General features: G+C 36.0%; 1 protein-coding gene across 7 annotated transcripts in view; it reads right to left on the minus strand.

Moving 5' to 3' along the window:
• Positions 1 to 14336, minus strand: part of EPHA6 (EPH receptor A6) — an 867085-nt gene that overhangs the window by 207616 nt on the left and 645133 nt on the right. For all 7 annotated transcript variants that reach the window (XM_041755016.1, XM_041755005.1, XM_041754987.1 and 4 more), the window contains one exon: positions 5838 to 6023. In XM_041755016.1, coding sequence (XP_041610950.1) covers positions 5838 to 6023 — 186 coding nt within the window. The remainder of the gene's footprint in view (positions 1 to 5837; positions 6024 to 14336) is intronic.

Here is a 14336-nt window from a genome sequence, read left to right on the forward strand (position 1 = left end):
CTCTTGGTTCTATCCCCTTCTTATCTTTACTTATCTAATCTGTTTTCTCATTATTTTTCACTTGGATTCCTATGCTAGCCCCCTTACTGTTTTTGCCTGCCAATAGGTTTTTTTTTTTTTTTCAATTTGTAATCCATACCGTTATCACTTTGCTCCAGGTGTTTTGGATGCCTGCAATATCTTGACTTCTTTCTTAGCCAGGAGGGTTTTAGAAGCTGTTTCCTCTGCCTGGAAAACTTTCCTACCAAATCCTGGCATGGCCTCATCTTTTCACTTCATTCAAGCTTTTTTTTTTTCTCTTTACCTAAAATTATATTCATATATTTAATTTCTTTTGGTTTCCTCCAGTAGACAGAAGCTCTTCTTCAATACTGTACTACCAGTGCCTAGAAGGGTGGGCACAATAAATATTCACTGAACAAACCAATGAATAACTTAATAATAACTGTGCCCAGAATAACACACACAATACTGGGAAATACTGGCTTACTTGTTTGTTGCTCCCAGTGGATTGACGCCAACAAGTGAGCTTCTCAAGAGCACTGAAGGCTTCTTTCCTGTAGTTCTAGGTTTTAATCAGCAATAATGTCTAACACTGGGTAGGCCACAGTAACTGTTTCTTGGAAAACAAAACAAAATAAAGCTTTCAACCTATCTCAGCTAGCAGAGCAGCTGAACTCCAGAGGTGGGGGTAATAACCATCTAATTTATGTTATTAGAATCAGATTTGGAGAATACCCCTTCAGTGTGTATTCTAATATCCAAATCTTGATTTTGCCTATAGGAAAATTTTACCTATATTTTTCTCTTCACAGGTTGCTAAAGATAAAACTTTATTGAAGGCATAATTTGTTTCTTCCTGCACCTCTTTATCTTCCCTTGAGCTCACTGACACAAACCTGAAGTTATATATAAATAGTTATGGGGCACTTGGGTGGCTCAGTGGTTGAGTGTCTCCCTTCGGCTCAGGTTGTGGTTCTGGGGTCCTGATATCAAATCCCACATCAGGCTCCCTGTAGGGAGCCTGCTTCTCCGTCTGCCTTTGTCTCTGCCTCTCATGAATAAACAAATAAAATCTTAAAATAAAAGTTAGAAGTGGGGTAACATCACTGGCATGAATTTTCCTCACCAACATCTTGTGACTCTCTTCCTTTGGCAAAAAAATGGAACACAAAATATTAAGGTTAAATGTGACCTTTAGTGTTTTCTAGTCCAATTTGCATTTTCAATCTTTTGTGCAGAGGATAAACACTGAGATCTAAAGACATTGAATGGCTTGCCCAATACCTTGTAACTGGCAGTAGGATATGCAACCTGGTGGAGAGGCAGGTAACATATTGGTGGCAACAGTAATGGTTAAAATATTGGACAAGGTATTACTTGACAAGAATGTAATTCTGGGACCGGAGAGGAAGTTATTGTGCATTTACTGTACGATGTATTTGCCTGACTTGAATCTTCTCTTTGACTTCGAGCCCATGTGGACCCATTGAAACTGTCTGGAAGGAACCCACAACATTAAGGCAGGTTTGTGCAGGCCCAGCACTTTCTGTTACAGCTTCTGTGCTGTCCCACAGAGTCTTTAGGAATGTCCCACAATGAAATAAAGTTACATTTGAGGGTTCGTTTGGTATCCTGACTGGCTTCTATTATTTCTTACTAGATCTATGTTTTTTTGAGATATCGTTGGTATATCTAAATTTAATTATCAGCTACTAAGCTGGGCAGTGGACACGTCATTAATTCTCTCTCTTGTTTCTTCTGTTATCATGATTCAAACTGCTGGACTTGGTCTCCTGGAGTACAGTTACTACACTATTTTGTTCCATCATTTAACTACAATTCTTATCTTTTTTATAGGAGGGTAGCACTTTCTCTTTTGGTCATGTAATTAATGACACAGGTGTACACCTCACCAGTTACAAATTGCTAGACTATCCTTGTTACTAATGGCTCCAAGTCTGTTCTCTTGCTAATGGGTTCTATTTGCTTCTTGGAGAAAAAGTATGTGCTAAACATATGGTTTAGCTTGAGTAATCTCTTTTTATATCAGTTTTATCTTAATAGGTTAATGAAATTGTGATGTGTATCAAATAAATAGGTTCAACTTTTATCACACATACTTTTTATATAATTCAGATTTTCATCATTTAACTTTCAAGTTTAAAATAAAAGTAGTTATATGCCTGAATATGAAAGAGCAAGTGTTCCCAGGGACTTTGCAATATGTATCTCTCAGAGATAAAATGTGCACATAAGATAAAAAGTATGCATATTAAGAATTTATAAAAGGATCTGATGAAGATTTTTATCTATACTTTTGCATTACTTTCATTTGAGAGTCTATGTGCTTATTTCTCAGAACCCCAGGATACTCTACTAACATGACTGCATAAACCTATCCTGCATCTTTATCTTTGTCCGTATTATCTTTTATGCAATATGGTGGTCCTTAGGGAGCATTAATTGCTAGCTATCTTTTAGCTACTTAAGGGCAATCTTGGAACAATTACCATGTATTTATGGGAATGAGGCATTCATTTATTTATTGCCTTTCTCTTAAAAATCTCATAGCACTTGAGTCAAGAAGATAACAGTATAAATATGGCCACTTATCTTTGTGGGAATACTTCTTTCTCTATCTTTACCACGCACCTCAGCAACCACACAACGCCCTTGTAATGATGATTGCCTCTCAAAAGCATATTGAGTCTGTCTTTTCTCAACTATCTTTTTATCTTTTCCTTCTTTCCCTCCTGCCCCCACTTCTTTCTTTTTCTTGAAATGGAACAAGGACCTTGACTTAGGGAGCATATAAATCTGGCTATGGGGAGGCCACTGTTCCTACTTTTAGATAAGATTGTCACAGATGTGAAACAATCACTGTGTCGGTTGTTTGGATGTTTACATGACATAAACGGTGTATTTCAAACTGGCAGACAAGTGCCACAGGCTATCTCATTAAACTTACTCAGTTGATTTAGGCTAAATAAATCTTACTGCTTCATAGGGCTATAAATCTTTTTCCTTTTCATATACTTTTATGCATATATACATGCACATAAAATATATGACAATATGTGAGTAAAACACACAGGAATACTTGACAAAGTCATATAAAGGTATTAATCAAAGGGAGAAAAAAGGGTCTAATGCTTTTCAACCTCTAAATTTATTGTTTGACACTTATTTCTGGATATTACATGCAAAATACACATAAGAAGACTTCAACATTATATGTAAATTGTTATTTTAAATACTTTGCCAAGATTCATAACCCGATTTTAAAATTATATTTTTCCTTCCAGAGAGATATAAGACAGTAGGAATGACTTGAAAACTTCATACTAAACTAATGACAAGGAAGTCAGAAAATATAAATGAAATAACGTGTTATTTCTTTTCTTTCTGTCTTTTAGATTACACTCTTTGCTAGCTATTGTGGCATAGCTGGATCTTTCCAAGTCTTACATTTTAGAAATAACCTATTTCACTAACCTAAATATTTTCTTTATTTGAAAAAGTAGTGTTTTATTTTATTTATTCAGATTCTCTTTAATTTAATACTATTTAATCCGGATAAGATAATTAAAGTATAAAACTGATTCATTCACTGTAATATAGAAGAAAAGAAAAAAACACAATAATACACATATACACGCACACACACGCATGCACCTTGGGTTTTAGAGTCAAAAAGACCTTAGCTTGAATACCAGCCATGCCACTTGATATGGGTTAGAGGTCTTTCTGCAGGTTAATTAACTTGTCTGAGCTTCAGGGGATAGTGATACTCACAGTAGTTGCCATGACAACAAAATGGTAAACTCTATGTGTAAAGGTGCCTGACACAGAACGCCAACAATGGCTACCATCTCATGTGGCTTATTACGATGCATACTATGCTAAATGCCTTATACATTTACAAATTTAATTAGTATAGTATTCCTATGGAGTAGGAGTAATTTTGGCCCTACTTTTATAGATGCTGAAGTAAAGGACAGGGATGGTAAATAATTTACCTAAAGCTGCACTACTCTTAATTGGCAGGAGTAGAATTCTAACTTTTCAAAACTTTGAGCATCAAACAACAATCATTTTATCTTCTCTCATGATTTTATGGGATGAGCGAGGTGACTTCTTTACAAGGTGTCAACTGCAGCTACAGCCATCTGGTTTTGGTGGTGGTGGTGGTAGTGGGGAGAGGCTGCAACGTCTGAGGCTGTTTATCACAAGCCTGGCATTCAGGCTATCTGCAGGGAGCTCACTTAGAGCTGTTAACCAGACATTCTAGCTGTCCTCCTCTTTACAATACTGCTTGAAGCCTCACCATATGGACCAGCTTTGCTCAGCACAGGCTGGGCTACAGGAAGGAGTGTGGCAAGAGGACAAGCTCCAAAGTGCAGACATGTAAGATGTTTCTACTTGCATCACACTTGCTAATGTCCATTAGCCAAGGCCAGTCATATGGACAAACCCAGAATCAATGGAAAGAACAACACAAGGGCATAAATACTGGAAGGCTCCATTAAGGTCACTATAGTAACAGACAAGTCCAACAGCTCTCTCCCATCAAGAGAGAGGGAAGCAACCCATAAGAAACTCTCAATGAAAAAAAAAAAAAAAAAAAGAAACTCTCAATGATAGAGAACAAACTGAGGGTTGATGGAGGGAGGTGGGTGGGGGATGGCTAAATAGGTGATGAGTATTAAGGAGGGCACCTGTTGTCATGAGCAATAGTTGTATATAAGTGATGGATCACTAAATTCTCCACCAGAAACCAATTTTTACTATATATGTTAACTAACTAGAATTTAAATAAAAACTTGAAATTAAAAATGGATAATCATAAAAAGAAAAAGCATTCTTGTGTTTTTCAAACTATCAGGGCATCATGTTGATCAATGCCTTGTGAGAAGGACTGAGGAACACATAGTCAATAAATGTTTTGGTAAGCTTTTATCCTTTTCTGCTTTCAAATATGACATGATGTTTTAATTTCCCATAAACATTTTTAGAAGAAATTTCAGTTTTATGGAAAAAATGCTTCTCAAAGATCTAAATTATTTTTGAGTTTTTTCAATACTATTCTCTATTGGGTTTTGTATGTTATAATTCATTTGTGAATAAAATAAGGAGAACTATACTTAGGTTTATGTCTATGTCCTATCATTATTCAAATAAAAGTGATTATATGGCAATCTGTTTCTTAGAGTATAAGGTTATTTTGTATTTTTAAGAAACTTCAAAGGAATGGCTTTGATCCCACTATTTAGGTAAAAACAGGATTTCTTTCTCTAAGTTGTAATTCTTTTCTCCATTTTATATAAATTAAAAGTAATTTAATTCTAATGGCATTTATGTAGATGGGATTCACGTTTAGAAGTTTTATTTCAGATCAAGTAGCTATATTTGTATAAGAGATTTATTTTCAAACAGAAGTATTTTACCTTAATGACTCAAAATATTTAAACCGCTTTTTCTATTAATATTGAAATTTTGGCAGCTTTAGAAGTGAATATAGTGAACATAGAAGTGAATATATTATAGAGATTAGAAAAAATATATACTTCTTTACTTTTGATTAATTACTTCAAGTTAGATTAGCAAATAATGTATATGTAATAAATACCATTTCAAAGCTGTTGGTGACCAATGCAAACTCTGATAATGTCATAGCTTAATATCAAGACCGAGGGGTGATATCAGAAGATGATATCCAAACTAAATTATCCCCTTAATGGCTGTGGTATTGCTATTAAGGTTTTGTTTGTTTGTTTCTTAAGGAAATGAGTTAGAGATACATAAAAGAAGCAATGAAGAAAATCAGTACTTACTTTTTGTGACAACACCTTCTAGTCGAATGATATTTGGGTGGTCAAACTGACCCATGATACTAGCTTCTCTTAGAAAATCTCTTCTTTGTCGATCCATGTGGCCACCTTTCAAAGTTTTGATGGCAACGGGGATCTCTCTTTTCCCGGGTGTCTTCAAACGCCCACTACAGACTTCTCCAAATTCTCCTTAAAATATGAACAAAAGTGGCTTGTTTAAAAACAGAATACTTACATTCCAGAAGAACTGAATTGTCATATGGTACTATCTTTTTGCTTTTTACCATAATGGCCATCAAGTGTGTCATTTTCACATGGAGATTTCTGTCCTACAAGTTAAATTTGGAATGACAATGTTTGATCAGCATCATTTATAATGAATAACGGAATGCATTTTCATATGGTGTAGCACAGGAACTACCACTGATAGATCTCCCTGACCTGCACAGAAATTATGACTAGCAGAATGGGTTAGGCTAATGCAATTCTATAGAAAAGCAATCACTGCATAGCATTTCCTGTTCCTGTTCTTAATACTGATATATGGGCCAAATGTCTCTCTATTCAGGGAATCCATCAGGCATGTGTAGTGGGTTTGATCCTGCAGGTCATGTGCCCGAGCTTCACTACCATCAGAAATCAATGCTAGGGTCAATTGGTATATGAACGTATTGAAATGACTACATTGAACTCAACTATAAGAAGTGATTATGCAGACTAAATTACAAGTCACATGGTTGGAATGCAGATATAGTAAGATGATCTATGGCTCAGCAATGGCTTTACTGGGCAGTAATGTACAATAGCCAAACATTTATCATGAATTTAATATATATTAAGTATATCTAAATTAATAAATATTTACATATTTATGTAATACAAATTATATATTTATATATTAATAAATACAGTTTTATATATTTATTATTATATATTATATACAATATAATATTTATATTTATATTTATATATCCAGCTATTAGTGTGCTGTGAGTTTCAAAGAAGTCTAAGAGTTGGTCTGTGTTCTTAGGAGCTTATTATAGTCTAGTAGAAGAATTTAGCTGAACATAAATAAAATATTTAAGAACATAAGAACCCGTCTCGACAAATGCTGTATTAGTTAAGTAAGAACAGTGGGATATGGAAGACTTCCTGGAACAGGTAAACTTTTGTTGGACTTCAAGCAATGGGTACAGTTTGGATATTCAAGAAAAGCAGTGATATTCCAGACAGGGAGTGATAAAAGTGAAGACAGAGCTTCAAAGCTCAGAAGCAATACAGACACAAGGATGACTAGATGGGTTAATGTGGAAAAGAAGTTGGATATTTTCTCAGTGCAATGCAATAAGTTCAATTAAAGCTTAAAATTCCAGACTTAACTTTGTGAGGCTAATTAGCTGCATTTACTTAAGAGCATGATGCTTGACCACCAATTTATTAATCTATAAAGATAATAATAAAACCTTCCATAATTCTATAATGTCCCTTCCTCATAAGGATATTGGGAAGATCTAGATGATACATGTAAAAGTCCTTATCAACTGTAAAATGCTATTCGTGTGCTTTAAGTTATATGAATCTTTGGAAGGGGCAAAGGAATGAGAATTAAAATATCCTCAATTGGTTTATTAGCTAGCAGGTCTGTCTAATATTTCAGTGTGATGTATTAAAGTGTAGAGGTCCAAATTAAATTTTTGCAGTACAATATATTTCAGTTATCTGTATTTTCTTTGGAGCAATTCATTACAGTCAACTAAACGTTGACTTTGCAGGAATATTGACTACCTTTTGGTGTAAATGCTAAGATATTGTTTAAGTGAAAAAAAAGCAAACCTGGAAAGGAAAAAAGCCAAAATGTTGTTTCCTAAATTATGTGTAAACATGTCCATTAGAAATAGAAAGCCGGCTAACAAGAGGGTTTGCTCTCTCTATATTAAACCAACAAATTAATAAACAAAAAACACAGACTAGGATGGAGTCCCTAAGTTCAGCGCATATAATATTGGAGTTTCACGAATCTTATTTAATTTGACATCAAAACAATAAAAATCCTTTTTACTTAATGATGCTCTCAACCTATTGAGGGTTAAATGTTCTTATGCTCACAGGGAAAAGAAGCCACAGGTTTTCAGTTTTGTTTGTAATGTTTCTTTTATTTTTCAAAAGCTTTTCTCTCATATATAAAAAATGGCAATTGATAGAGATGTTTAACATTTTTCTATTGAGGCTCTGAACCTTTAGAGAAAAGCTATGTACATATATTTAAGTTAATGTCTGATACACCCAGGCCTACTGAGATTCTTGAAATTTCTTCTTAGATCACTGTGGTTTGTTGTATGACTATGCAGAGCAAGGAAAGTATTTTTCTCTTTTTTCCCTTTACTTTGCCTTAATAAGTCTGCTAGTAAATATAAAAAAAATCTTTTTAAAGTATTACTTTAAAACTCCTCACCTGCCATAAACCCATAATCCAAGTGATTTTCTGTTAACACTTCATAGTAATCCAAACAAACTTTTGAATATAGTGAAATGAACAGAAAACTCTGTTATTTGATCAAGGCAGGCAGAGTCGTAATTTTCTTTGGTTTTCTCTTGTCTGAAATTCATGTATCCTATTATCACCAGGCAGGTGTTTTCTTCATGTCAAACTTTGCACGATCAAGCTGTTATCACACTTATTTCAGTGACACTAAATATAGTTGCCTCAATTAAGGATTTGATACTCCTAGTGCATTCTTTAGGCAAAGTCCAAAAAATTCAGTCACAGAAAGTATTACACCCCTTATCTGTGGTCAGCCTGGATGTATCAGACATATTAGATAGTGAAGAAAAAAATATTTTAAATTAAATGCATAGTTTAAGATATTGCCAAAGATTGATCCATTATATTGCTGTCCTTGAAGCAAGAGTAGAGGCTCTGTACAGAACCATAAGTAAGATAAATTATGCTTCAATAATATGTGTGGACATTTATGTATCCTGGTTAGTCCATCATTAACTTGTAACTATAGGAATATAATATTAACCACAGATTTTTTTCTTTACCAGTCATTGTCATCATCATTATTCCATAGGTAGCCCTTATACAGTGCTTACCATAAGCCAGGTCTAAAACTAAATATGCTTTTTTAAATTTTTACAACAAACCTTTGCAGTAGGTACCATGATTATCTCCACTTTACAGATGAAGAAGCTGAGATACATGAGCTATGTAACTTTCCATGGTGACACAGGTAGAAAATGGCAAAACTGTAATTCAGACCCATCAAGTGTGGCTCCAGGGTCCATGCTTATAAAAACACCATTCTCTGCTGTCTGGGATGTTTATTATTAATAAATTTTATTATTATACCATAAAAATAATTAGCATGGATTTTCTGTATAAAATCTATATAACCAGATTAAAACTGTGGAGGAATGGTGGAGGTGATGAGGGACCAGCCATCTTGGAGGATTATCATCTCACAATCTCCTAGAGGCCTTCCAAAATTTTCTTCCCCATGTTTGAAGATTCTGGTTCTCCCTTTTCCAACCCCTTGAGAGTCACTGAAGCAAAGAGCCACACTCCCATTGGCTTTTTAGAACATATCTCTCAGGTTTAATGAGGTATTTCATTCTTCCTGTTTACTATTTCCATCTGACAGGAAGGTTTCCACAAATTGTTCCCCTTCCTCCCTTGTTTCCATCCTCCTCAGTCTTCTGTACGGATGGCTTCTTATTAGCAGTGAAGGCCAAGATTTGAAGTCCCTCCTTCAGAAAATTTTCTCTGGTCAATCCACCTAATTTAATCCCCTGCTACCATCAGTTCCTCCCAAATGGGAAGAAAAAACTTAGCAGCACTACAATCAGACGCTGGCTTTACTCTCAGAGCTGGGCTATGTTGTTCTCCTATCACATGCTATACCAGCCTCGACAAGGTCACTCTGAGATAGAGCAAGGTCACTGCATAATTTTGCCTAAGCACAGACAAAGGCAAGGTCACATGCCAAAATGCTAAATATGCCCTCCTCTCCTGGCTAAAATGGGTGACTGCTACTTCTTTACCAATTAAAACCTTATCCTTGTTCTAGTCTCTCCTCCGTGTAGATAAAATCCATTAAGATGGAAGTGTAAGTCCTAAAATTAAGGCCCAATATTATGTGCTGCTTTTATATGTGAGGCAAACTGGGAAGGGCTCAACTAGCCTTCCTAAAGGCTCTCCCTCCCACTCTGCTCCTATATGCAAGGTCCTCTAGCCAAACATTCCTCTTTATCAAATGGAGCAGATCTAGTTCTTCTTTTTTGCTTTGCAGTAGGGTTCACTTTCCTGCCAGTCTGTGGAATGACTTGAACAAGCCAATCATATCCTTCAAAGGAAACCAGGGGCTCCTTGACTTCTTGGTACTACAACGCTGGCCAACCTCTAGGTGCCCCTGTGTGTGATGTCCTTTTCCCCGCTGGGCTATGAGTACATATAATTAATAATATCTACCAATCTCATCTGTCTCATGTAGGGTGTTGTGTCCTTGGCATCCCATGACCCTAGGATGAGAATTCCTACCTCATCAACAGGATGAAGCATTGTTGGTCAGAATGTAAATTAGGGCAGCCACCATGGAAAACAGTGTGGAGGTCCTTCAAAAATGTTAAAGACAGAAATACCATATGATGCAGTAATTCTACTACTGGGTATTTACACCTTCTACCAAAATGAAAACAGGATATTAAAGACATATCTACATTTCCAGGTTCACTGCAGCATTATTCATAACAACCAAGATATGGAAGCAACCTAAGTGTCCATCGACAGACAAATAGGTAAAGAAGAAGTGGTATGTATACACACACAGTATTACTGAGCCAACAAAAAGAACGAGATTTTGCCATTTGCAACAACATGGATGAACCTACAGTGTATTTGGCTAAGTGAAATGAGTCAGACAGAAAAACCTATGTGTGAAATCTAAAAAGCAAAATGAATAAAGGAGAAAAAAAGCAGAAAAAGACCTATAAATTCAGAGAACTGGTGATTGCCAACGGGGGGCGGGTGGGGAGATTGGCAGAAAGGGGTAAAGGGGAGTGGGAGGTTCAGGCTTCCAGTTATGGAATGCACACATCACGGGGATGAAGGTGCAGCACAGGGACTCTAGCCAATGGTATTATAATAGTGCTGCATGGTGACAGGTGGTAGCCACATTTGTGGGAAATATAGCATAATGTATACAGTTGTTGAATCACTATGTTGCACAACTGAAACTAATGTAACATTGTGTGTCAACTGTATGTGTGTCAATAAAAATAAATAGAATAAAAAATGCTTAATAAAAAAAACCAACCAACACATACTCAATAACAGAACTGCTGCTGCTTTCTGACAGCATCTAATCTTCGAGCAAACTCCTGCTTCCTTAGATAGCCCAAATCACCCAGTCAAAACCCAAGTCCCGTAGGCGGCGCCATCTAACATTCTCTTACTGACACACACTACATTTCCACATGCTGAGAGTTTTTCCCTTGCTAAAGGGAATGATAAACCCAACTTTTTAACTATAGTGTGCTCCTGGGATCTTTGGCTTGCAAGTATTACACATACTTATACATATTTACTGTATAGCGCTTTGACTACTTGAAATTTCTTTGAAATTCATTCTTAACAATCGTATACATTTGGTACATATTGCTCCACTTCAGAATCTCCTCCTGACCAAATCAACTATCATCTAAGTCATGAAGGCATGGGCCTTGGCATCTCTATTCTTTGTTGTATCTGCACAGCCTAGGACATAATAAATAACTCTTCAATATTCATTGAATGAATGAAATGAATGGGGGGGTGTAAAAATTCTAGGCCCAAAGTTGGGATGTCGTTAGAGGACAGGGATTTTCCAATATAGTAACTTTTTTTTTTTAATTACAGTCTCCTCTGCTTTATTTTCACTGTGTATAGTTAAGAGATACCTCAACATCTTCTGTATTCAGGTTTTTTTTTTTTTTATTTAACTGTACACAATCCACTTTCCTTCCTGAGTGTGAAGGCAACAGGAAGAATTTTTAAGAGACATATAAAGAAAGTGTTAAAAAAAAAAAGAAGAGGCATAAAAGAAAAACATATAGGCAAATTTTAATTTAGTTCCTGAGGAATGCATTAGTCTCTTGAGGTCTTAAATTAAATTCCATTATTATTAATGTTATCAGAAGGGTCACCTACCCAATTGTATTCAAGGACTTATGACTATTCTCTTGGATTTCTTCCCAATACATAGCACACCTTTTACATGTGAAAGAGAACTACATTTTTAAGAGAATTTATAATTTCATACTAGTTGAAATGATATTTGATATTGGATACTTCTGATTCAACTTCATGGAAGGATTCAACATGATGCAAGATTTCTCACGTTTAACAAGACTTGTCAGTAGGAAGAGTTGATTAAGACATGGGAGAGAGCAGGTTCTCAGAAATTAGAGCTTCTATGTCTACCTTTACCGCTAATTTTTTCTGTGGTATCAGAGGAAATCACATTATTTTTTCCTGCCTTAGTGTCACTGGGGGAGAAAGGGGTTAAATACCTACCACCTACCTACATTTTTTAGAAATAAAAATTAATGTGTAAATACTTAACAAAGCTTTTTGGATCCTAAGAAGGTTCCATGTAACCCCGAATCTTTTCAAATAACACAGACACCACAGAAGCTATGTTAAATATGTTATTCTAAGTATCCTTCATGGCTAGGCTCTTAATGTCTAGGTCAAAAAAAGGATTTCTTTAAGACCTGAAAAGGAATTTTTCAACTTCCTTATCAAATAATGGGTAAGGATTTTTTTCAGTGAATGAATTCAGTAACACATGATCCCATATTACCCATTTTTTCCTACACCACATTCCAAAAATTAAACAGCATCTTTTTCTTTCTAGACAAGTTTTTTTTTAATGATGTAATTCCAATTTTTGTGATTTGAATGTAATAAGAGCACGCGAGACAGTAATCCAGAAGCACGAAGAAATGATGGTTAAGTGATAGCAACGTGCATGTTATCATTCCAGATGCCTGAAAAGTTGACTCATGGCTTCAGAGCACTTATCTCTGCACCCCCCCTCCCCAATATTTGGAGAGCTACATTGTAGTTTAATGCTTTGGTTGTGCACTGATGTGTTTCTCTACACCAACTTCCCAGTTGATGTGTCCCTTTGCTCATAGTCAGCTGCCCATTTCACACCCTGGTCAGCTGTCAGGGGTGGCCGGACCCCATGATCACAGGCTTGCCTGCAGTGCTGCTTCTCGACATACTTTCAAAACGGTATTTGTTGTTCATGCATGCACGCTGTCTACTAGCAAATACATCTCTTGCTGCTAAACAAAGCTCTGTAACAAAAATGTGTTTTTTTTATTTACTTGAGGCAAAAGGGAGCCTCTCATTGTGTTACGGGGCTTGCTTTTCAATAAAATTCTGCCTTTACTCTTAGGACACATGGGAGTGAGTCAAGAGACTGAAACAAAAAGATGACCTGATTGATTCATTAATAATAATTTGAAGTTGCTTGTTCTAGAAACAGAACTTCGAAAGGCTGAGTTGACTGATCCTTGCTTTATGCTTCTCCACACCCTGCATCAACTATTATTCTAGTGCCGGTGCCTCTTGGTGTCAAATATTAACTCATTATGTTTCTCCTTACTAACTTTAAACATCCAAAAAATAGAGAACTCATCGATCCTTCTATCTCAGTGCCTAGCAGGATTCCTAGCATCGGATAGGAACTCAGTAATTTGCTGAATGGATGAATCTGCCACATGCTTGAAGGTCACGTGTGCATCATCAAGTGGGGCGGAGGGAGGAGTTGAGGATTTAACTGCGTGATTCAGGCACAAGATAACTTATTATTATTTTAATTCTTTCCTTTTCATTGAGGTAAACTGGACACATGACATTACATCCATTTCAGGTATGCAGCAGTGATTCAACAAGTTTCTGTGTCATGCTGTGCTCACCACGAGTGTGGCTCCCATCTGTCACCACACTATGCTACTACGATACCACTGACTGTATTCTCTATGCTCTACCTTTTATTCCTGTGATTTATTCGTCCCATAACCGGAAATCTGTACTTCCCACTTTTTATTATTTTCTGCTGAAACATGCTTCCCAAATGCAATACTGTCCTCAAGGTGATTACAATTTTTCTCTACTTCTGACATCATAAGTCCAGGATATTACTTACCTATCAAATACTCTTAATTCACAATATTTTCACTTTTCAAGCTCACTGATCCCTCTACCCTAGGACACCTTTTTAAATCCAGTTTATGAGCCTCTAGCAGATGGTCTCTCACACCACCTCCTTTCTTGCCTGAAAGGATATTGAAACAGGTCCTCTTTAGAGTAAAAAAAAAAAAAAAATTGCGTTTTAAAACTCCGTGTGATGCAGAGGAAGACATGGACATGGCCAACATGCACATGAGAAAATGCTCTGCATCACTTGCCATCAGGGAAATACAAATCAAAACCACAATGAGATACCACCT

The sequence above is a fragment of the Vulpes lagopus genome, chromosome 1, assembly GCF_018345385.1.
Source record: "Vulpes lagopus strain Blue_001 chromosome 1, ASM1834538v1, whole genome shotgun sequence".
Taxonomy (NCBI): domain Eukaryota; kingdom Metazoa; phylum Chordata; class Mammalia; order Carnivora; family Canidae; genus Vulpes; species Vulpes lagopus.